The sequence below is a fragment of the Myotis myotis genome, unplaced genomic scaffold (genome assembly GCF_014108235.1).
Source record: "Myotis myotis isolate mMyoMyo1 unplaced genomic scaffold, mMyoMyo1.p scaffold_m19_p_1, whole genome shotgun sequence".
In the NCBI taxonomy this organism is placed as follows: Eukaryota; Metazoa; Chordata; class Mammalia; order Chiroptera; family Vespertilionidae; genus Myotis; species Myotis myotis.
In genome coordinates this window covers 183,503,751-183,528,386 of record NW_023416313.1, presented here as the reverse complement: position 1 = coordinate 183,528,386, position 24,636 = coordinate 183,503,751, and the positions used below count along the sequence as shown (strand labels likewise).

The window sequence follows — 24,636 nt, the reverse complement described above, 5'->3', positions numbered from 1 at the left end:
GAGCCAGATGCCAATGCAGGTGGGTCTACACAGCCATCTCCACCTCAGCTGCAGCAAGCCAAGTGCCTGGCACACGGTGGGCGTTCTGTGAGTCCTGGCTGAGCTAAACTGTATTGGCACCACAGACTGAGGGTGTGGTTAGAAAGAGAAGCCCTCGGGGGCACGGACAGGGCCCAGCGACGACTGCTCCTGAATACTCCATGGCAAATGGTACAAAGAGCATTTCCATAGACATCCAGTGTCTTCCACAGAACAGGAAATTGTCAGATCTCATCAGTGCTCCAGCGCCAGGAAGGAAGGCAGCGCTGTAATGCACGAGGCTGGCTTTCCTCTGTGAGTCAGGAATTTGTGTCTCCTGTACCAGCAAATGACAGCGACATTCTGCAGTGGGTTCACGAGGAGACTGTGAGTCCCCTGGTGACTGTGTGGGTTAGTGAATGTGAAGGTTGGGGGAGGGGCATCAATATCCCTGTGATATCCCAGCCTCTATTTACAGGGGTCAGAGGCAATGGAAGCCAACAGCAGGCTACTGATGCTGTTTGTCTCAGAAAGAAAAAGGCTTCAGAATGGAGCTGGCTTAAAGGCCTGACCCCTAATTGAAATGTAAAGGCCTCACTCTTCCAGGGCCTGTGGAGGTAATAACTTATATTCCTTACCTCGTTCTCTGTCCTGGGCGGGACGTTTTCTAATAAATCTATCCCATTGACCACAACGCTCTTCTTTTCTTTGATAGGAGCCTTAAATACCATTTTTGAGGACTTCTTATAACCTTCTTTCAAAGACATCAGCACAGGATCTAAGAAAGGCAAGGGACATGTTCTCACTGACGATGGATGGACTGAGTCAGCCTCTGCTTGACAGCTGGCCAAGTGTGAGGAAAGTTCCAACAGGAGGATGTGCGGGGAAATGGGGTGAGCCAGACTGAAGGCAAAGCCCTCACACTCTTTCGTGAAGCCCACCCTTGCGGTACTTACCTCGGTTGATGCCTCCCAGCCATTCATCAGGGGTCAGAGCTGGCTCCGTGCCTGGTGTCATGGGGTAAATGTCTTCCTGGTAGGAATCTGACTATAGTGGGGGGAGCGGAAGAGGGAATAGATGGGGGGCAGCTGAGAAAACCCCTGCTCTTCAGTCAGACTTTTTTCCTCGCTGACCTTCAACCATGTTACCTGCTTTCATGCCTCTAAGCCTTTGCATTCACAATGTCTTCCACTTGGAATTCCCACCCTGAGTTCATTAGCAAACAACACTGCCCCCACCTTGGAATGGCCTCCATTCCCCACCCCAAATTGGGCCTGAAGACCCAAGTCCACAGTAAAAGGGCTACTTCTTCTGGGCTCCTCCGGGGTCACCGTCAGCGGAGAGCAAGCTAGGATTTGAGGCAGAGGGCCCTTGGGAGTCCCGCCCAGCCCCACTCACCCTCCGGGGCACGATCATGGAGATGGGTTCGATCAGGCCCTTGAGAGTCACCAGCTTGTAGAAGCGGAATACCTCGCAAGCCGACACATCCAGCCCGTGCTTGGGCATGACCCCTGTGGACAGTTACACGTGGCTTCCTGGGGCCCAGGGGGTTCCCCCCTAGGTGTCCCTCTCCCTGATGTCCCCAGCCAAGGGGAGAGACCCCAGCGGTTGGCACTAGATTTGGAGCAATGGCCCCTGCAGAGGGCAGCAGGTGGGCTGAGGGCTTCATGAGTCAGTTCTGTCCTGGGTGGTGACTTCTCACATAAGCCTCATGGGCCAGACCTGCTTCTTGGAAGTGCATGGTTTAGAATTGGGGTCTTTTAGGACTGGAAGGGGCTGCAGAAATATTGGGATCTAATCCATTCTTTTTATAGATGAGACTCTTGAGGGTCAGAAGGGAAGGGGCTTGTCCAAGGTCACAGAGTGTTGTTACAATATAAGCCACAGAACCCATCACCTTCTGAAATGAACTGGCTTCCTGAAATGTCTGTGTCCTTGATCCTCAGAGAAGAAGGAGGGAAAAACCTTTTTCCATGCACCCCTCAGATTTAAATGCAGCTTGTCTGCTGTCCTGTCATAGTCTTCTAGGACTGAGAACAGATGTGTGCATATGTGAGTGCGTGCATCGTCTGTGTGTGTCGTTAGCCACACTGTCCCTAACAGCTGCACCTACTGATCATCTACCGAGGGAGCAGTGTGCAGTGTGGTGTTAGGAACACAACCTTGGGGGTAGGGAAGACCCAGGTTCAAATCCTGGCTCTGACCCTCCTTATGGTTGGGAGTGCTTGGACAAATCATGACCTCAGTGAACTTCAGGTTCATTGGTTGGTTAGAGAAGGAAGGTAGTCAGGGATTGAGTGTGAAGATGCTCAATGCTGGGCAAGGTGAAGAGCACAGGTAACATTAGTTTCTTTCTCCATGATGTGACCATGCGTCAAGGCTCTACCTCTCCTCAACTGGAATGGGAAGGCTGCTCTTCCAGACAAGGTCACTCCAGGAGCTGGAGGGCAGGGGTGTAATGGCACCCAAGTGGGATTTGGAACCAGCAGACTGAGCTTGTGCTCTGCCTGGGTGAGTTACTTGGCCAATCTGAACCTCTCAAAGTGCCGCCTGATGGTAAATGCTCAGTAGTGGCCGCAGGTGAGGAAGATAAGAAATGTTTACCTTTGGTTCCTCCCTCTGTCTCCTCTTCTCCCTGAGTTCTGCTGACGCCACTTTCTACACATCTCCTGGATTCACCCTCTTCTCCCCATTGTCATGTGGTCCCGCTAGTTACCATCATTTCTTGCCAAGAAATCCACAGTGGCCTCCTAACTGGTCTCTCTGCCTCCCTCCTGCCTTTCCAAATCCATGCTCCCGAGTCCACTCTCCCTACAGAAGCCGAGCAATCTTCAACCAGCCTTTCAGATCACATCACATTGTCCCATCCCCTACTCACCCACCCAAGGGAAAGAAAACCCTCCAATGTCAGAACCGCGTTGGGCTTCCCATCTGCAAATGGGAATGAAGACACTGCATCCCTTCCCCTCTCCACGAGCTGCTGATGAACAGAGATCGAGGAGGATGCCAAACACCAAGGGAGGATGAGCCGGTCAAGTGGGTGGTGACTTTCACAGGAGCAGCACCTGTGGGTTCTAACTAACTTGCCCATGAGCTGTGACCTTCTAAGTCTGTTATTTTATGCGAGGGAGTGTGTAACTCATGAGCCAAATATCCAGTCCCTTGTTCTACAGCCTAACAGCCAGGGTAGCTTCCTGACCCCTTACCTAGGCCTTTTTGTGGGGCCGGGGAGCGGAACTCCATGAGGTAACTCAAGTAGGGCTTCTCAGTGCTGATCTCATAGTACCGGATGTTTCCATCTCCCTGCGGGCAAGGAGAGAAGGAGGTGAGGAAGGTGTGTGTGTGTGCATGGGGAGGGTTGAGTAAGCCCTGGTCCAGGGGTCTGCTGAAGAGAGCCTCTACTGTGCCTCAAACGTGGTCAAAGACCAGGGAGACCTGGCCTCTGGTGGGCCTGCCACAGGGGACCCGCTGGGGGGTGTGGTGCTGCTGCTGGTGGGTCTGTGTGTATAGACAGCTTTCCTGACAGTCAAGACCATATTGGTCAGAGATCTCCTGGAAGGTGCCTCAAATTCCATCATTAGTCACAGTCCTCTACACCTCAGGCTCTGACCCTTATCCTAATGTAAAACCCTCTCCCATCCACCTCCGAAGGAATTGACATTGTCACTTCAGTAAGAATAAGTGTCAGACTTGAGGGTAGGTTTCAATGGAAAAAGAGTAAGAAAGACCCAGGTTGGCACAGGGGAAGGCCAGAGAGGTGAGGTTGGTTCTTCTTAGGGAAGTTGGGAAGGAGTGGGGGCCTCATGGGGGGAGGGGTCTCCCACAGGCTGCCCAGTCCCTCTCCACCTTCTACTACCTTTCCTGCCAGGTACAGCATGTGCGTATCAGCGTCATAGAAGGGGAACAGGAGGCCGGAGAGCCCATCAATTTCCTCCTCGATCAGAGGCATGGAGAGGTCCTCCTGCAGGGAGGCGGCCAGCATCAGCCTGTGTCCAGGAAGGAGGGCATCTCACCTTCCCAAATGCCAGCAAAGCACCCAGAGCTACAACCCTTTTATGCCACCACCCGGCCTCCCTGCAGCTGACCTGGTCCCAGAGGGCAATCTGTCGTGTGTTCCACCTGGAGACCCCGGTCGTGAGAAGCCGCTTCATGTTCCCCAGGAACACCACCCGGTTCACTCTGTGGTTTTTGCAGCTGGCCTCCTGCGGGGGCAGAGAGAGCCGGTAAGTCAGGGCCCGGACACCAGGGTCCTGTAGAAGACGGAATCATGGCCCCCAGGAGATACATCCATGTCTTCATCCCTGGAACCTGTGAATGTTTCCTTATTTGGAAAAAGGGACTTTGCAGATGTAATTTTAAGCTAAGGTTCTTGAAATAAAGGATCCCCTGGATTATCCACGTGGGTCCTAAATGCTACTATGAGAGCCCTATAACAGGTGGAGGGAGATTCCACAGACACAGAGAAGGTGACGTGACCTGGGAGGCAGAGCTTACAGTGATGTGACCACAAGCCAAGGAAGCCCAGCAGCCACAAAAGCTAGAGGAGGCAAGAAAGGATTCTCCCTGGAGTCTCCGGTGGGAGTGTGGCCCTGCTGACACCGTGATGCCAGAACTCTGGCCTCCAGAACTGGGAGAGACTCCATATAGCAGCCGCAGGGAAGAAATACAGGTCCTGAAGAGCAGGGGAGCCCCGAGACTGGGAAACCAGGCCTCTCTGCCGTGTCCCACAGTGGGTGGAGCTCAGGGGAGGGGGCGCTAACATTGACCAAGCCCCGGGCAGGGCCTGCAATGTGCCAGGTGCCAGGTGCTCTCCACAGGACCTCTTGTTTAACCTGCACAGCAAAACCTACTGGCAGGAACCTGAGAACAGGGGACTCAAGCTGGCTCGCTGTTTGATGACTCACTACACCAGGGGCTCCTACAAAGCTGTCCTCTGCCTCCTCTCCTGCCTCCCAGCTCATGGCACTTCCTTTTCCTCCTAATGCACAACGGTCCTCTGCCAGGATGAGTCAGCATCAGGTAGAAACCAGAGGCTGGCGGAGCCGTGCACAGACCCAGGCTGGTGCCACCTGCTCTGGCATTTAGTTCCAAGTTCTGCCAAAAAAGTGTAACGAGGAGGAGCCCCTCACCCTCTCTGGGTTCATGTCCAGGGTGTGAGGTGGAGGCTGGGTTCTCTGCTCTCTGGCACCTCTTCTGCTCCGCATGGGCTCTTGGGTCCATCCAGCTGGGTTTGAACTCCAGCTCCTCCATAACGGTGACATTCCAGTCTCCGACCCCCGCCAAAGCTCAGTGTCCCCACGTGTGAAATGGGAAGAGGAACAGTACCCACCTCAGAGGACTGTCGTGAGGACTAAGTGAGGGGATGATATGAAGCCCGTGGCCCTACATGCCACACAGTGAGCACTGAGTAAATGCTGCTTAATATTCGTGATGCTAGTCACTAGGATAATTAGTCGCAGTAGCTGGCTTTTTGGCCTCCCAATATTGGACTCTTCCCATATAAACACAACCAGGTCACCATCCATCCTTTCCTGTGTAGCAGGTAAATCTCAAATTTAATCCAAATTTCCCATCTCTCCTGGTGACTGGCATGCTCTAGGGGCTCAAGAAATGTTAATTTCTTACCCCCAAATGGCATCTAATCCCTTCCTCGCAGTCAAGACACAAGAGACTCAAAAACCAAAACTGGAGTTAAGTTCATCATCAACCTCTGCACTTGGAGTTGTCCCCAGGGCTGGTGTGCCCGGAGGCATTGCCACCAGGCTGGTGCACAAAGGTGGCTGGGCTGGGAGTCCAAACCCCTCCTCCTGTGTCCAGGATGGGGCTCGGTCAACACCCATGGACTCAAGTGCTGAAGGTGTCACCAGCCTCATCCCCAGCACAGGCCAGAAGAATCCCATCTGGGGGGAGGGATGCAGTGGCCAAGAAAGAGAACTAAAGCCCCTCTCCACCAAGGACAAGGCAGGGTTCCTGTGTGAGCCAAGAAGGGCCCAGAACAGACGGGACAGTCAACAGAGGTGCAGGCCAGGTGCATGAGACGGGGGAGCTGGCTCGGCCTTTCCCTAGGCCAGGCTGAAAGCTGAGCCCCAAGCCCCAATACTTTTCCTTCCCTTCAAAAAAGTGGGGCTTCACCTGCAGAACACGGCCGGAGCGGGGCTCGATCACACGCAGCTTCTTGTCCTTGCACGTGGTGGCGAGCAGGCTGCCATCAGTGTTGAAGGACATGCAGAGGATCACGTCCGAGTGGCAGTCGATCATCTTCACAGGCTCACCCACGTCCAGGTTCCAGATGAGGACCTGGGGGGGCAGGCATGCAGGAGTGGGGTCAGCCCTGCTGCTGCTGTCATTGGGCATCTGTCCCCGGCCCACGCCCAATGGCCCTGGGAGAGGTGCCCCGTGCAGGGTGGGGGTGTGCTGGGATGCAGGATGGTGTCGCTGAGATCTGTATCAAAGGCTGAAGCGTCCCTGTCTCACAAACCCACTACTGTCCTGGGGCTCAGTTTCCACAACCAGCAGGAAGGATAAATGTCCTTGCCAGGTCCCAGTGGCTGGCACACCTCTTTTGAGGGCACCCCTGGGGGTAGGGACTGGGGCTCCATTCTCTTCCCTCCAGCAGCTTTGGTTGCTCTTTTTTTCCCCGCCAGGAGAGTGTGGACTCGGAGTGGCATTCGCCTCCAGTCCATCAGCATCGGAGAAGGCAGTACGGGTGTTTCCAGCCCCTATGGGCCCCAGGAATGACGGGGTGCATGAAAGATGCTCAGCAGTGTGTGGCGAATGAATAAATGAGTGGATGAGACCAAAGATGCCGTTCTCTCTCCCTCCCCATCCACACTGCCTGCCGGGCTGCCCACCTTGTAGTCATAGCCGGCACTGAACAGGATGTTGTTGGTGGTGGGGTGCCACTCGACCAGCCCCACACGCCGGCTGTGCCCATGCAGCTCCAGGAGGGCCTCTGTCATGCTTCGCTTCAGCCCGCCCTCGGGGATCTCCCAGATCCGCACCTGCAGAGGGAACGGAGGGCCCAGGCTGGATGGCAGGGCGGGCAGAGGCCCGATGCCTCTCCCTCCCACACCAGGCTTCTGACACCCGCGTGGTGGGCAGAGCTGCTGAGGCCTGGGGGGAGTTTCGAGGATGTGACTGAAGAGGAAAGAGGCCATCCCCTCTCTTCCCTTGGGAGGGTCTGCTCCGAAAAGCCTCTGCAGACCTTAGACCTGGGCAGCTATTGCCACTGGCATGTTATTGTTATGGACTAGCCAGGCGCAGGGGCCACACATGGAGCAGCTCTGAGCTAGTATTGAATTCTAAAGCCTATCTCTGCTTCCCTTCCCACACCCTCCTAAGAGATCTGCCTTCAGCCCCAGCTCCTGTCTGTACCGTATAGCCTGTCCCTCATCCTGTCCCCCACCCAAGATGGACACCTGAGCAGAGGGAAACCCGTCTGGGAGGTGGGAGGTCCAGAGTCTCCTGAGAGATGAGAAACCAAGGGGCAAAGATTCTCCTTAGATGTTGAAGCCTGAGCTGAACGGATGGGCAGAGCCTGCAGGCAGCTGCTATTTCCAGGCTTATGATGCTGATGGAGAAGCAGAAAAAGATGATCTGCAGAGAGGAGGAGGGGCTCACGGAGAGGCAGCGAAGAGACCATGAGGCCCCAGAGGGAGAGAAACTGAACAGTTTCTCTGTAATCTTTGACTACCCACCCCACCCCCATTACTTCCACCAGCCCCGTGGGCTTGTTTATCAAGCCAAACAGGCTCTGCAGAGTCTCAACGGTTTCATCTAGAGATGGAGGAAATCTTTGCCTGGCCTTGCCCACTGGCAGAATAAAATGAGACACTGCTTGTAAAAGTTGGTAAGCTGTAAAGTTCTCTACAGAACTAAGGGATTGTAAACCTTGTTCTAATTGTTATTATCATCATCAATGCTATTTATTATGATCTGACTGGTGAAGAGGTAAGAATACATGTGACTACAACTTAGGACACCTTTAAAACAACCCTTTTGAAAATCTGAACTCCACCCTTGCTAGTAAGGAGAAAAACAGGAAAATCAGCTTTGAGATACCATTTGTAATCTTCTAAAATAGCCAACTTAAAGAAAGAGCTGGTGTTGGCGGAATATATTGTAGGTTTAATTGGTGTTGGTAGTATTATAAAGCAGTCATCTTTCAGAAGCAATTTGGCCATCTTTAGTAGAAACTGTAAGACATTTCTATTATATTACCTGACTTAGTAATTTCACTCTTAAAATCCTATCTAATAAAGAGGGAATATGCTAAATGACACTCATGCCATTGCAAAGATGGTGGCGCCCACAGCCAATAAGGAGGGAATATGCTAATTGACTGCCCTGCCCTCAAAGATGGCAGCACCCACAGCCACAAGATGGTTGGCAGGGGAGGGCAGTTGTGGGCGATGAAGCCAGCAGGGGAGGGCAGTTAGGGGGGACTGGGCCAACAGGGGAGCAGTTAGGCTGGCAGGGGAGTGGTTGGCAGGGGAGTGGTTAGGAGGTGATCAGGCTGGCAGGCAGAAGTGGTTAGGGGCAATCAGGCAGGCAGCAGACAAGCGGTTGGGAGCCAACAGTCCTGGATTGTGAGAGGGATGTCCACAGGGATCCGGCCTAAACCGGCAGTTGGACATCGCCCGAGGGGTCCCAGATTGGAGAGGGTGCAGGCTGGTCTGAGGGACAACCCCCCTTCAGTGCATGAATTTCATGCACTGGGCCTCTAGTCCAATAAAAGCAAAAATCTCTATGCATGAAGATGTTCATTGTAACATTACCTATACAGAAAACGTAGAAACACTCTAAATGACCAACATGAGAACAATCTAATGTCCTATCAGTATGGAATAGTAACCTCCTGTTATAATTCTGAAGCCTGTTAAAGAAAGCCAGTTACAGCCTGGCTGGCATAGCTCAGTGGTTGAGCGTCGACCTATCCACCAGGAGGTCATGGTTCCATTCCCGATCAGGGCTCATGCCCAAGTTGTGGGCTTGATCCCCAATGTGGGCTGTGCAGGAGGCAGCTGATCAACGATTTTCTCTCATCAATGATGTTTCTATCTCTCTTTCCCTCTCCCTTCCTCTCTGAAATCAATAAAAACATATATTTTTTAAAAATAAAGAAAGAAAGCCACTTATAGGCAGTCTCAAGGAAGGGAGCAAGGCTGTGAACTGGGTGTGCCGCGAAGAATTCCCTTGGCAGGCTTCTCTTGTTGGTGCTTTCCCCTTGGACTATGGAAATGAGCATTGCTCGCACTGTGTTTCCCTGAAGACCCAGCTCTGCACATGCAGACACAGGGCCTTAGGGAGAGAAAGGCAGGTCCAATCAAGGTGTACCATCCTGTTTCAAAAACACGCTCAAGAAAAAGTTTATAATTCGAGACAGTTTAATGCTTTCCCATCCTCACTGTCATCTCCTTAGGCCCCATGGTCCTTCCTCCAAAGGCCCTGTGTGAGGCCTTCTGGGGTGAGGTCTGATCTGGAAATGGTGGGAGGCTGGAGTGGGGACCTGGTGAATAATTCAGTAGTTACCAATAAGACATATCCCTCTTGCCCCCAAATGTACTAGCGGAAGGTGACCTTTGAAGAGAGAAGACTAATATTTGAAGTGCACACACACACACACACACACACACACACACACGTGCCTTTCTTTTTCACCCAAATGGATACTATTATACATGCACTTCCACAACTTTTCTCATGTAACAGCAGATAGCGGGCATCCTTCCACACCACTACACATGATCCACCTTATCGTTTTAAGTGGCCAGGGGGCATCTGTTTTATGATTGTGCCATGATGGATTTAATCAACCTCTAATAGTGAACACCTGGCTTCTGCCCGCTTTTTCCACTCTTACAGTTCATTCTCTGATGAGCACAGCCTGTAACACAAGTTCGTGCATGGGTGTGAGTATTCCTGTAGGACACTTGCCTAGAAGTGTTTCATTAAAGTTTCTGTAAAATTGTTCCCAACGCTCTTCCAGTTTCACCAACAGAGTCTGCTTCTTTACCGGGGTCTCTAAAACGCTATTTTCAGAATTGGATTTTTGCCCATTGGATTAAAAGTGCCACCGCACCGCTGTTTGGGATTTGCATTTCTTTGATTCTTAGAAATACTGGGCCTCCTTTGTGTGCACTTGGGAAGCTTGAGAAGCTTTCAGACGCAAGGGGATGAGACTTTAAAAAAAAATATTTTTAATTGATTTCAGAGAGGAAGGGAGAGGGAAAAAGAGAGAGAGAGAAACATCAATGATGAGAGAGAATCATTGATTGGCTGCCTCCTGCACGCTCCACACTGGAGATCGAGCCCGAAATCCAGGCACATGCCCTGACTGGGAATCGAACCGTGACATCCTGGTTCATAGGTCAATGCTCAACCACTGAGCCATGCTGGCTGGGTGAGGGGATGAGACTTTAAGGGGCAGAATGATGGGTCAGTGTGGAGGCATTTGGGGGCAAAAAGTCCTGCCTATAAATACCTCATACTGTCTCTCTTTTTTCTTTTTTTAAAAAAATCTTCACCCAAGGATATATTTTTATTGATTTTTAGAAAGAGAGAAAGGGAGAGAAAGCAACATCAGCGTGAGAGACGTATGCACCCGACTGGGTATTGAACCATAACCTTTTGTTGTACAGGATGACGCTCCAACTGAGCCACCTGGCCAGGGCCTCATCCTGTCTCTCAAGGACAGCAGGGAAACGAGTACACACATGAACAACACGTATTCAGGGTGAAAGTGTTGACTGAGACAGGGCAGTGGCCTCTGGCCTTTGAGGAAGATCTTTGAACCAGAGTTGAGCCTCATGACTTGCACACAGGCCTCTTATGAGCTGGGCCCTTGCTGGCCAATGGGACGGTGCTGAGCTTGCCCCATGCTTGCCCTTGAGCAGCATACAGTGGGGCTGACCCAGTAGAGCACCTGCGGGGGCATAGCTGGGGGAAACCTCAAATCCAGTCTTGGGGGTGATGGTGGGAGGATCGGGAGAAGCAGGGTTAAAAAAGAGGATATCAACCCAGGTTTGAAAAAAATACCAATTGGGGATGTGGGGAAGGGTGGGGACACAGAAAAATGACCAGTGCGTGTGGGTTCAGCACAGTAGTTGGGGAGATTGCGGCAGGTGAGCCTGGCTGGTGTGCAGCAGGCTGGCAGGGGGCAGAGGAGGCCAGAGGCTGTGTGTGTCACACCTGGTCACCGAGGCCCAAAGGACCGCTGCTTTGGGGTGTCTCAGAAAAATGAACCCTTCCCCAGAGCCTAATTCCTGAGCAGCCAGGTACCTGAGCGTCCCTGGGTGGTGTCACAAGCCAGGTTAAGGCATGGGGAAGCTGGGAAGTGGGGGTCCACCCAGGCTCTAATCTCACTGACAAGCTTGGACAAGCCAGTTAACTTCTCTGAGGCTCATGCTCCTTGTCTAGACGATGCATTGAGGTGCGCGTACCAGTTAGAGGTGTGCGGGTTAGAGTAAACTGGGCTCGGAGTCCTTGTGAGTCTGAGGCTTGTTTGGGTGACGGCTCTGCCTAGTAACCTACAGGCTTAGCCTTGAACTGGATCCTCATCCTGCGGGGCCAGGGCTGCAAGGGAGAAGACAGGGCTGTTTTCACCAGCAACTGCTGGAGTAGCGTCCCAGGCGGGGCTCGGGGGACCCTGATGGAAAATGCCCCACAGAGAGGGAAAGAGGCCTCTTGTCTTACCCCCATTTGGTATCACTCCCTTCCTGGGCCCCGGGTTTCTCATGCGCACATTGAGACAGTGTAAATTAATCTTCCAAATTTTTGTGCTGTTGACATCACTGAATGTGTCCCTAGGGGGAAGAGACTAACTCTGATCCACCGCTACCGCTACCAGTTGGTGCCACATGCGATTGGAGCTAAGAGGAGGGCTGAAGTTCACAGTGGGCCTAGTAGCTGGAAAGGAAGTGCAATCCCTGAGCATTCAAGGGATTTGCTGGAGGAAAAGAGTGGATGGGCGTGGGAGGAGCACTGTGGATCTACCCAGAAGTTGCTCTGGGACGTTACTTCAATTCCACGGGAAAACCAGCAGAGCCTGGCAAACTGGATTTCTGGAAGGAAGGGGAGGGGAAAAGTGGGAAAAGCATTCTCTCCAGCCAGCCAGCTGTGCCTGGGACCATCCCCTTCACAGGCCCCTGGGTCAGAGCCCTGCTCATCTCAGTTACAGGCAGCCAAGAAAACATGTGCAGCCCCTCCCTTTGTCACCCTTTAGACACTGGGTACAGTCCTTGGTCTCAAGTAGCTCACAGTCTTTGGGGGAGACAGCAGACACGTGCAGACAAGGCTAAGGCAAGACAGCTGATAAGGGCTGTTAACAAAGCTACAAAACTAGCGTCTCTGTGCACAGAGGAAGAGGGAGCAGCTGGCCAACAGAGAGAGCCCTGGGGTCTGGCAAGCTACATTGAAATCCAGGCTCTGAACATACAAGTGAGACTTCAGCCAAGTTACTTAGCCTCTCTCAGCCCCAGTCTTCTCATCTGTGAGAATAATTATACCTCTAGCGGCTAGAGTCTAGCCCTAGCTGGTTTGGCTCAGTGGATACAGTGTCAGCCTGCAGACTAAAGAGCCCCAAGTTCGATTCTGGCCAGGGGCATGTGCCTGGGTTGCGGGCTCGATCCCCTCCAGTAGGAAGCAGCCAATCAGTGATTCACTCTCATCATTGATGTTTCTATCTCTCTATCCCTCTCTAAAGTCAATAAAAATATTTAAAAAATAATTATACTTCTAATCACAGTTGTATGACGACTAAATGAAGATAAAATATGTGCCTTACCAAGCAGATTACTAAAGCACCTAATAGTACATAACAATGCTTGCTTAATATTAATGAAGGGTCATATGCAAGTGTCATGTAGGTCAAATTTTATTTTAATTAATTTATTTATTTTGTTGTGTCCGTCCAATTTTAGATGTGCTTTATATTTTTCATGTGCACTTTGTCTCCCCTGGGTATTCGATGTACCTGGATGGTATAAAGTTTGTCTCTATTTTACATGCAGCATACATCTCCTCTTTAAAATTATTATGTGATTATGAAGGTGTCTGGCTGGGGCTCTCTCAGGTTTTGACAAATTGAGGGTCATGGTTGCAGGTGACTTAGGGCCAGGGTCTAGTGAGGGCCTGTCAGTGCCTCTGACAACATTGTTCCTAAAGGAAAGAACGTTCCACTTAGGGGATCTGCTTGTTACACAGCAAAGAGTCCTTATTGTCTGTGTCTGTGTGGAGGAGCTCTGAGAAGGCGCTGAAGCTCACCGTGGTCCTAAGTAGCTGGGAGAAGACACAGATTTAGATTCCAACGACTTAGGACTTACTTTTTATTTTTTTTATTTTATTTTATTTTTTTTTTACTGATTTTTAGAGAGAGAGGATGGGAGAAGGAGCAAGAGAAACATCGATGTGAGAGAGAAACATCAATTAGTTGCCTTTTGTAGGCACGCTGACTGGGGATTGAACCCACAAACTTGGCATGTGCCCTGACTGGAAATCAGCTGGCGACACCCACCTCCACCCGTGAATGGGACAATGCTCAACCAACTCAGCCACACCTGCCAGGGCAGTTTAATTAAACACACACACACACACACACACACACACACACACACACACACACTCTATTTGGAACAGTGTGGGGCGAAACATTGTACATTATGGCTTCCGCCCTCGGGAAGCATCCAGTTTAGCTGTACTACATCACACAGTCATCGGCCTTAGGATTTCCAGCCACTCCACAGAGACAGGGCCTGGGCCGAGATCACAGCAACTCTCATGTCTTCTGCAGCAAGAAGAGAGCGCCGAGGAGGGTCTCGCCGTGTCCCTCTCTTCTGCACCCCTGCTCTTGTCCAGTCCCTTCCTTCTCCCCTGGCTGGAATCTGACAGCCTGGGTAGGGCATGGTCTGTCCTTCTACTCATGGTCTGTCCTTCTACTCATCTATTCCAGGAAAAAGGTACAGCTCCCTAGCCCCAAGTATCTAGGCTCCTGCAGCTCCCACATCCCCATTTCTTGCCAATTATTCTGTTTACTGTAGAAGCCGAGTTTATCACCACTCACCTACACAAGAGGTAGCATCTCAGTTTACATTAATGCTGATATCTTCTGACCACTTAACTGTTTCCTAAAGTGAGAAACAAATCACCTCCAACCCAGGGAGGTGTGAGAGGCCACCTGAGGGCCCAGAAGGAAGCATGACTGAGCATTTACTGCTGCGAATCCTGTGAGGCGGCTGCTAGAGGGTCAATGAAATGTACATGTGGAGCTGGACACATAGACGGACCCTGCTACAAATTACTATTATTTATTTATTTATTTTTAAATATATTTTACTGATTTTTACAGAGAGGAAGGGAGAGCGACAGAGAGCTAGAAACATTGATGAGAGAGAAACATTGATCAGCTGCCTCTTGCACACTCCCCACCGGGGATGTGCCCACAACCAAGGCACATGCCCTTGACCGGAATCGAACCTGGGACCCTTGAGTCCGCAGGCCGACGCTCTATCCGCTGAGCCAAACCGGTTAGGGCTATTATTTATTTATTTATTTATTTTAGAAATTAATGATTATTCTTACACAGATAAGGAAACGAAGCACAGAGAGTTTAGGAAACTTGCCTTGGGTTGCACAGCTAGGAAGGGAGGAGCTGGGATTCAAACTCAGGCTTGGAATCGGGCAAACTACCATGTCCCTCTCTTCTGCACCCCTGCCCTTGTCCAGTCCCTTCCTTCTCCCCCGGCTGGAGTCTGACAGCCTGGGTAGGGCATGGTCTGTCCTTCTGCTCATGTATTCCAGGGAAAAGGTACAGCTCCCTGGCCCCAAGTATCTAGAAATCGCCCTCCTTGGGGCACAGATAACCAGCGAGGCTTCCCACTGGGCGGCCACCGTCTCCACACATGGTGGGGTCTTTCATTGCTGCTCTATCTCCAGGGTGAGGAACGGTGTCTGACAGATAATAGGCACCCGAGACACACCTGTTGAATGAATGAATCACTGGGAGAACCTGAGACAGCCCAGAGGCCATCCGCAGGTTCAGCAATGAACCACCCCTGAGCGGGTGAGCGGGCTAGTCCTTACTCCGGCTGGGGGTGCACAGGATAGACGAGAATTCACCCCTTTCATCCTGGTTTGGAAGCAGGGCCTGGTGAGGGGTGGGGGTGAGGGTGGGGGTGGGGGTGGATTTCTTTCCTGGATTTTGAAGCTCGGCATTCAGCTTAGTCCTTTTTGGAAACCAGTGACACAGGGCCTATTTGGGGGCTCACTGAGCCGAGTGAGATGTAGTAGAAAGAACATGTACTGAGTGTCTGGCTCCCAGCCCTCTGTCCACCCCTCACTGGTGCAAATCATTTAAACTCTTGGGTTCCCACTAAGGCTAAGGCTAAGAAAGTAGCAGTTCATGGAGTTCTTAGTAGCCATGAAACACTTTTACATTCATTTCGTTCTCATGATGAGCCCAATATGGTCCCCAAATTTGCAGCAAGGCAACTGATACCCAGAAAGGTAAAGGAGCTGGGCCAAGGCCACACATGTAGAAAGTGCAGAGCCAGGATTTGAACCGAGACCTGGCCTCCTGAGCCTGGCTGCTTAACACACCAGCCACACTGCCCGCTTCTCTGCAGCTGCCCAGAGCACTGGTGAGGCCTCTGGGGGCTGCTGCCCTTCCATCACTAGGAGTGTGTCACTCCCTCCCGGCTCCAAGAGGCGTGATTCTCAAGTGTATAGGAGGGCAGGGGGGTGGGTGGCTTCCCTGCTTCCAGCAGAGCTGACATCCTGCCCCATCCCACCCCTAGCTCTTCTGGGAGGGGTATCATCTCTGGGGAGGGGGTGGGATGGGATGGGGTGGGTGAGGGCAGCCGCTGGATGGAGGGGCAAAGAAATAGAAGGCGAAGGGAAGATGCTGACTTCCTCCCCCCCCCCCCCGCCTCCCCCCCACCCCTCCCCCGCCCTCCCGCCCAGGAGACGAGCCTGCCTCCCTCTCTCCTCCGTCACTCTCCTAAGACGCTCTCTCCCCTCCTTGAGATGTCAGAAACCTCTCCCTCTGCGGCTGCTGGAGAAGTGCTGCGAGCAGGAGGCTTGGAAACCCAGAGCGCCCTTCCCTGCGCCTGCCAGCCACCCTCCCGAGCTGCCGCAGAAGCTATAAAAAGCACAGCCCTTCAACAATAGGTGACATCACCCAGCAGCAGCAGGAACTGGATTCTGCCAGATGCCAGGAGAGCTACGGCCCCCACCCTCCCTCGGGACAGGAGCCCTTGGGAACGGGCTGGGGTATATTCCACTGGATCCCCGGAGGGGTGGGTTAGACTGGTGGAGGGAGGCTGGGGGAGGGAAGGCTGCTCCCGAGGGACATGGCGGGTGGGCGTCACTGTCACTGGAGATTTTTCAAGGCATGGGGGACACGGGAAAGGAGCTGGGAGGGGGTGGAGGCTCGCTAGATCCCTTTAGTGTCCTCGGAATGTTCTGAGACACGGAGGGGCGGTGGAGGGTGGGAGTGGGCGCACAGGCAAAAGGCATGGGCAAGACCTGCTGTGAGCAGCTTCTCTCTGGGCCCCTCAGGCTGCTGCCCTACCCAGCCCGGGTGTAGCACAGGGCCTGGCACGCAGTAGCTTTGCTGACTGACCTCTTAACCCTGGTTCTGGATGTCGTTTCTGATGTGCAGTAACGTTGACCCTTTGGGCGGAGTGGTTGAGGGAGGGTGTCTCAGGGACCTGCCCAAGAGGCGCAGAGGGACACGCAGGGAGGGATGGGAGGGACGCAGAACAGCCCTGGCAGACCCGCAGGCTCCTCACCCAGCGGGGAGCTGTGGGCGCTACTGCCTGTGCATCCCCCTCCCGGGACCTGGCCAAGGTGCTGCTGGGCTTTGCACAGAGAGAATGCTGAAAGGTAAACGCTGAGCGCCAATGGATCTGAGCCTCGGTTTCCTCACCTGCGGAGCTACAGCTGGGGGGGAGGTGCTCAGAGTGCTGGCGGGGAGTCAGGAGAGCTGAGACACAGACCCCTGGTGTGACCTGGGCCTCCACCTCAGGGCCTGTGGGCTCCGGGCCAAGATCCTTGGCCCTGAGGCTGGGAAGGGGCAGAGGCCTGTGGGACAAAGCAGGGCGCCAAGCTGCTGCTTCTGGGCAGCTGGACCGGCAACCAGCGCAAGAGCTTAGCTCCTCTGTCTGGAGACTTAACCTCCTTCGCTCGGGATCAGCAGCCTGGGCCAGCCCCGCCCTCCCTAAGGCCCCCCCCCCCCCCCCCCCCCCGTGTCCCTTCTCTTCACACCCTCCCCTGGGTGCTCCCCTTCTCTGTGGAGCCACATTTCAGCACTTGTCCAGCCGCTTGGGGCCCCTCCTTCACAAAGCTGGTTCTGACCCTTCAGCCCCACTAATCCCCCTCCCTGGCCCCCCCCAGGGCTCTCCCAGGGCATGCAGCGTCACCCACACACTGCACACCTGGTGTCCCGGCTTATGTTCAGATGCCTGGGGGAGCACAGGCCTCACTTCAAAGTGCAGCTGCTCACCCTGGCATCCCAGGCTTCTCTCTGCGCCCAGCCTCCCTCCGCGTCCCTCTCCTGCCCGCTCCTCTCCCTGGCCAGCTCCCCAGCGCTCCAGCCACACCAGACACCTCCGTTTCCCAAACACTCCCCATGAATTCTGCTGTGGTCTGAATGTTCGTGTTGCCCCAAAATTCATATGTTGAAATCCTAACCCCCAGAGGTGATGCTATGAGGAAGTGAGGCCTTTGGGAGGTGATGAGGTCATGAGGGTGGAACCCTCGTGAACTGGATTAGTGCCTATGAAAGAGGCTATAGAGAGCTCCCCAGCCCCTTCTATGGTGTGAGGACACAGTGCGACACCTGACCACCTGGCCCCCTGATCTCTGGCTTTCCAGCCTCCAGAACTGTGAACAATAACTTTCTGTCAGTTATAAGCCACTCACTCTGTGGTGTGTTGTCATACTGGCCTAAGCTGCCTAAGGCGCACGCCCTCCAGGTCTGTGCCTCTGCTCTCTTCTCGGACATCCTTAAACCCTTCCTCTGCCTCCAAAGTCCTCCTTCTCCAGAGTCCTCTGCCCTGCCTGCACCTTGGTCAGAATTAACCCCTCTCTCCGCCCTGGACACACAGCCCCGTTTGACCTTCGTGGCTACAGTGACTTCATTCTGCACTGCATTTCAGGGAGTGGGTGTGATGCTGCCTCTCTGCTCGTGGAGTTTCCTGGGCAGGACTGAGATTGGCAGGCACAGTGCTAGGCACAGACCTCCTTGCATCCTCATAGCAACTGCCAAAGGGCATCGTTGTTACTGTTACAAAGATGAGCAAAACTGAGGCTCAGAGAAGGTAAATGACATGCCCTGGTCACCCAGCTGGTACACGGTGAAGCTGATTCCGTCCCAGATCAGTCTGAGTCCGTGGCCAAGCTTGCTTTGCAGCCAGCACCCAGGAGCAGGCGGGCACCCTGTGGTCCTTCCCTCTGAAGGGAGCGTGTGGCCTGGGCTGGGGCCCTGTGCTTTTCTTGACCACACGGCACGGATGTCTGGCTTATTAGCTGGGGTCCTTTAGCATGTGGTGCCCAACTCTCAGGTGAAACAAGGTGCTGAGCTAGACCTGGGCAGGGCCATCAGCACCAGTAACCCCTGCCACCCTCGCCCTGACTCAGGCAGAAGTGTCCACCTGCGGTGGAGCCAGGACAGCCAGTGACCCCAAGAGCCCTGGCCTAACCTGTCCCTCCCCACAGCAAGCGGGACACTGCTCTTCTCTGTCCCGGCTGGCTCCCCTGGAGGGACACGAGACACTGGGAGGGCCCTGAGGCTTCCCACAAACTCCGTGGGTTCATGTCATGATGAGACCTCGTAGAGCAGAAAGGGCGTGGGACCACAAGCCTTCCTCGACTTCCTGGTTGTGTGACCTGCCCCCAACCCTCAGTTTGGGGGTGGCAGTGCCTGGCTCGCAGGGTGGCTGTGAGGGCTCACTATGTTAAAGTGCCCAGCCCAGACTGGGTGGAGGAGGTCGGTATAAGGGAGCCCTGAGTTTCAGGGACATTTGCTCCCTGATGGCTGGTGACAGTCACTCAATACCTTAGTGAGCAGCGACGGAGCCAGCTGTGGTTGCTGGCACTGCTTGGGCTCCCTGCACCCACAAGAGAAGGATGGGCAGTGCCTCCACCTACCCTCTCTCCCACTGAGCCTGGGCCTTACCCGCACTGACCACTGACCTCTCCAGCCCCCACCACTCCAGCTGCCTCCCTTCCAGCCCCAGAACCAACCAATGACCTTGTTCTTCCTGGGCTCCATCACCTTGTGTCCATCCTCTGGCCTGCCTGTGCTCTGACCCTGGTCACTGTCCCCATTAGCTGAAGAAAGTAACTGAACCTCATGACCTGTGTCACCACCAATTCTTGATCCTCTGCTCACATGGGCCCTGCTCTTGCTGCTGCTGCTGCTCTCAGAAACCCTCTTGGGGCTTTGACCTTCAGGAGCTGATCAAGCCCATCCCCTCTCCTAACCCCCTCCCCACTACTCTCATTTACTAGCTACTGTGCCAGCTGACCTCCTTCCCCAACTTTATTTACCAATGGAGACTATCTACTGTGACTCTCTTTCTTTGGATAACTGATTAGTTGGGCTATATTTATTCACTCACACATTTATCTTTCCATTCACCTTCATCCAATCATCCTTCCTTCCATTCATCTATCTATCCATTATCCATCCATTCAGTCATGTCTTTATCCATCAGTGTAGTCATCCATCCATTCATCTATCCACCCGCCTCACCATCCATCTAGCCATCCATCCAATCATCCAGGCCATCCAATACCTACTAAGCATTTACTAGGTAGTAGGCTCTGTGCTAGATGCTTGGGATTCAGAACCTCTGTTCTCAGGAGCTCACAGTCCAGTCCGGAGACATGAGCTTTGGTGTCCTTTCTAGTTCCAATATCCTGGGAGCCTACGACCTGTACCCAGGATATGCCAGTGAGCGCCAGGTAGATGCTTGTGACCTGACTGAAAGGCTGATCTTCCTTCACCTGGGAACACTAGGGGCTCAGGCAGCCCCTCCTCACAGCTCAGCTGATGCTCTGAAATCCCCTCTTGCTTCTAAGCTGGTGCATTGACAAGGTTCAAGGCCATGTGAGACTAGACATAAGGACCCTCTACAACAGTGGTTCTCAACCTTGGCTGCACATTAGAATCACCTGGGATGAGGCCCAGAAATCAAGAGTTTAAAAAGATTCCCAGGTGATTCTAATGTGCAGCCAAGGTTGAGAACCACTGCTCTACAGAAATGTGAAGGCGATTGCCAACACCTGACGCTACCTCACCCTGTGAAAACCAGCAGAGCTGCGGGGAAGGCTGGCCAGAAAACAACTTCAAGTTTACTCTCCCTGGATTCTTTAGCTCCCCTCTCCAAATTCTTTCTGCCCCTTTCTCCTTCCCATCCCCATCTGTCCTACCTGTTCTCTCTTCCTCTTGCCTCCATCTCCCCCTGCTCCCTTCTCCTCATTTCCCTTCTTCTATTCCTTCTCTCTTCCAATGAAGTGGTGGGACATGGAATTCAAATTCCGGCCACCATTGTGGGTCCTTGGACAAGTGATGACAGTTCTCAGGCCAGTGTCCTTCCCTAATGCCATGGCTCCCAGGGGACAAGACCAGACGGTGCATTTGCCATGCCCAGCCTGCAAAAAGGGCTCTTCTCCTCACGCCTCATCCAGTTCCTTCCCTTTCCCCTTCTTCCCTGTCCACGTTCCCCCTACTGCCTTTCTCTGTTTGAGACCACGGACAGGTGCTGAATCACATAGTTAATCTTGTTCTAATTCTCACCCATAAAATCAACACCTCCAAATGAAATCGCTCTAATGGCACACGATCTCTCAGATAGTCTATGGATTCGCTCCTTGAGTCCTTTTCCTAGCTCCCCTCCCCATCCTGGGTCAGAAGGGCAAAGAAGGGGGGAGGAGGAGGAGGAGAGTTTAAGGAGGAAGGTCTCCAGGAGGAAGCAGGGAGAGCCCCGTGGGCCCACCGTCCTCGGGGCACCCCTCCCGCTCACCGACGTGTCCTCCGAGCATGAGGCAATGATGTTGTCAATGAAGGGGTTCCACTTGATGTCCAGCACGTTCCCCTGGTGACCACAGACCTTGGGGTAGTTGGGTTCAATCCTGCCTGTCTGCCGAGAAGAGAGAGAGAAGGAGGTTAGTTTGATGGCCCTGAATGGAGAGCCTTTATTCTGGCTTCTAAAATGTCTGATTCGTGCATGGCCCATGGCCATAGCCAATGGGGTGGCGAGGGCCTGGGGTGGGGGGTGGGGGGGTGGGGATAGGCTGGAGGGGGTCAATGGGGGGAAAAGGGGACATGTGTAATACTTTCAACAATAAAGATTTTTTTTTTAAAAAAGTCAAATTCATTAAAAAATAAATAAATAAAAATAAAATGCCTGATTCGTCTTTGAGTTCCGGCATCGGGCTGGGCCAGATTGCCCTGTGGCTGTGTCCTCCCCAGCACTGAATGTAATGGGGGCGGGGGAGGGGTGGACACTACTGGTCCATATGCCACCTTTGTGCAAATCAGCAACAGGTGCCTCTTCCTCAAGTAAAAACGTTTAGAGTTAAGATGAATGACCAAAGGCTGCTGCCCTGGCAGGACACACACCTAGACACGTGGATGTATGCACTCTCCCCAGTGCCCGCACTCCCCACTGCCCCCAGGAGACCTGCTACCGCAGGGTTTGGGTCAGGAAGAGACGCTCTCCTGCTGTCCAGGAGCCTCTGTGTCCACCTAAGCACTGTCGCTTCAGTAACTCATTCTGCCTGAGACCTGAACGGTGCCGCCCCTGAAGAGGCAGGCCTGCTCAGTGTGCATCTTAAACACCGGTCCACAGTGCCCTGTGGGTAAATCATCGCCTTCGGAGTCACACACGCCAGCGTTTGAATCACAGCTCTGCCGCCTGACAGCCATGCAGCCTGGGGAAAGTCAGTGAAGTTCTCTTAGCCTTGGTTTCTTCCTTTCTGAAACGAGGATAGCAAGGCCTACCTCTCAGCATTGTTGGGAAGATTAAATGAGCTAATGTGCTTAGCAAGGTTTTTAATGTGTAGATTGCCATTATAAAGACTGTTCAATATATGACAGTTATTGTTATTGGATAGGCTAGGTGACACCTCCTCCAGGAAGTCTTCCCTGATCTCAGTGTGTTAAGAGCTCCTCCTCTGTATGCCCACAGCAATCTGGGCTTCCCTCTGTGATAGCATCATCACGTGGAATTGCAGTCTGTGTCTATGTATGAGCAACTGAGGACAGGGTCTGTGTCTCCAAATCTCCAGCTTTTTAAAAAAATATATATATTTTATTGATTTTTTACAGAGAGGAAGAGAGAGGGATAGAGAGTTAGAAACATCCATGAGAGAGAAACATCGATCAGCTGCCTCCTGCACACCCCCTACTGGGGATGTGCCCACAACCAAGGTACATGCCCTTGATCGGAATTGAACCTGGGACCTTTCAGTCTGCAGGCCGACGCTCTATCCACTGAGCCAAACAGGCTACGGCTCTCCAGCTTTTAATAAGCCTGGCACATAGTAAGTGCTCAGTTCATGATCTGAAAGACATCCTGTGAAGGGAATGGAGTCCACAAAAAATGGAACAAGGAATGTGGGGGTGGGGGATGCTGGAAGGGTAGGTCCATGCTTAGAGGCTATCAGGGTGACAGGGAAAGGAAGGAAAATTGTAGGCAGAAGCTGTGTCTGCACCTTTTTAAAAAAATGTTTTTATTGAGTTTTAGAGAGAGAAGAGGTGAGAGGGATAGAGAGATAGAAACATCAATGAGAGAGAAACATCATTGATCATCTGCCTCATGCACCTTCTACTGGGGATCAAGTCTGCTACCTGGGCATGTGCCCTAACCTGGAATTCAACTTGTGACCTCTTGGTTCCTGGGTTGATGCTTAACTGCTGAGTCACATCAGCCAGGCTCCACCCTTTTAATATTAGTTTTTTGGGGGCTGGAGGAAATAGAGTTCATTTAAGCACTGCTCACCTGCGAATGGTGTTAGGCAGTCAGAGGCACCTCAGGTAGCTCATACCTCACCCTCCTTTAGGTTCCTGGACTGAAAAACGAGGAGCAGAACCAGTGTCTGCCAAAGCCCTGCTATGCGTGCCCTGTACTTCACCAGCGTGATGGCGCAAGCGTGACTGCAGGGTGCTGTCCTGCCATAACCTCCCCACCCACGTCCTGCCTGCATCTCCATCAGCTCATTTCCAAGTCCTTTGACTCTGGTGTGTGACACAGCAGTGGCAGGATGGGCAGAGAAAAAAGAGCCCTAAGAGGAAATGGCCGTGGGATGGAGGGTGAGGGATGAGGAGGAGTGAGAGAGGAAAACGCCTCAGAGGTGGCCCTCCAGAAAGCCTGACTGAAGCTGCGCACAGTGGGGAAGTTAGAGATTCGGAGAGGATGGGTATCAGTGAAGAATGGAACCCCCTTTGACGTGACGGATGCAATTCAAAGTGGAATATCTTTTCCAAGTTCTTTCAGACCGTTGGACAATGTGTCTGTAAATGAGACTTTAAGCAGAGACTGAGCCACATGAGGCCCTGGGATTTATTAGAGTTACACCTTATCCTCTTTAACTCTTACGACAACCCTATGAGTGAGGCATGAGGAAATGAAGGCCCAGAAGGGTTAAGCACCAAGCCCAAGGTTCCCCAGCTGAACCTGAAATGCAGGCGCCCGCCTAGGGGTGATCCTCAGAGCTGAGCTCTGTGAAGCCCACAGCTCATCAATGGCCGGCTCCCCTCCTCCAGCTCCCACGTCCATGGGTGGACAGCCCTGCACTGTCTGCTCCCACAGCGCACGTACTCTCGGACTGAGCCGTTCCTGGCATTGGATCCCCAAGGCTGCGTCGGAATGATCCCAGAGCGATGCTGATTGCATTAAGCTTTTGGCGCCCAGCCCGGCCCAGGCAAACCGGAGGGGGCACAGAATCAGTCAATAGGAGGCCATCAGCTCACAGCAGCTCTGGCCAGCAGCCGGTGGGTGATGCACCAGAGGGGCCGGTGAAGCAACATCCCTGGAACCTACTCAGTATGGGGAGAGGTCAGAGCCCTGCATGGGGAAGGGAATAAGACTTTTTGACACAGAGAAGAATCCTGATGTCATGCATAGGTCCAGGCGGACCTCTCTTTCTACCATGGATGCATCCCCATGGGGTGGGTATTTACAATGATCACGGCGTAAGCACACTGCTGTTTATGTGAATGGTGACCCTCGAGTTTTGCAGCACACAACCAACATGGCTCTCCGCGGCAGCCTTGAAGGGAAGGCTTTCAAACTAGGCAGCTCTGATTTTCCTGTATAGTAGGGTTTTGCATAAAATGTTGTTAGAAAAACAAGTTCCACCGGTAAGGAGAAAAGTTTGAAAACCAGTGTTCTATAGAGAAATCAAGCAAATTAAAAATACTATTAACTCCATGAAAAGAAGTTGTATATACGAAAGCTAATACAATCATAATGCATGATTTATATACAGTATTTACATAGTTGTAATAATGGAAATTCCAAATATTTAAACAAGAGTTGTGCTTTAATGTGCTGGGAGGACAGAAGTGGGGGAAGTGTGTGTGTGTGTGTGTGTGTGTGTGTGTGTGTGTGT

General features: G+C 52.7%; 1 protein-coding gene across 2 annotated transcripts in view; it reads right to left on the bottom strand.

The window, feature by feature from the left end:
- CORO2B (coronin 2B) overlaps positions 1 to 24,636 on the bottom strand; it is a 133,977-nt gene that overhangs the window by 5,113 nt on the left and 104,228 nt on the right. For both annotated transcript variants that reach the window (XM_036305910.1, XM_036305916.1), the window contains 9 exons: positions 21,045 to 21,161; positions 6,870 to 7,019; positions 6,151 to 6,315; positions 4,104 to 4,220; positions 3,875 to 3,979; positions 3,225 to 3,321; positions 1,417 to 1,529; positions 975 to 1,065; positions 657 to 796 (listed from right to left, as the gene is read on the bottom strand). In XM_036305910.1, coding sequence (XP_036161803.1) covers positions 657 to 796; positions 975 to 1,065; positions 1,417 to 1,529; positions 3,225 to 3,321; positions 3,875 to 3,979; positions 4,104 to 4,220; positions 6,151 to 6,315; positions 6,870 to 7,019; positions 21,045 to 21,161 — 1,095 coding nt within the window. The remainder of the gene's footprint in view (positions 1 to 656; positions 797 to 974; positions 1,066 to 1,416; positions 1,530 to 3,224; positions 3,322 to 3,874; positions 3,980 to 4,103; positions 4,221 to 6,150; positions 6,316 to 6,869; positions 7,020 to 21,044; positions 21,162 to 24,636) is intronic.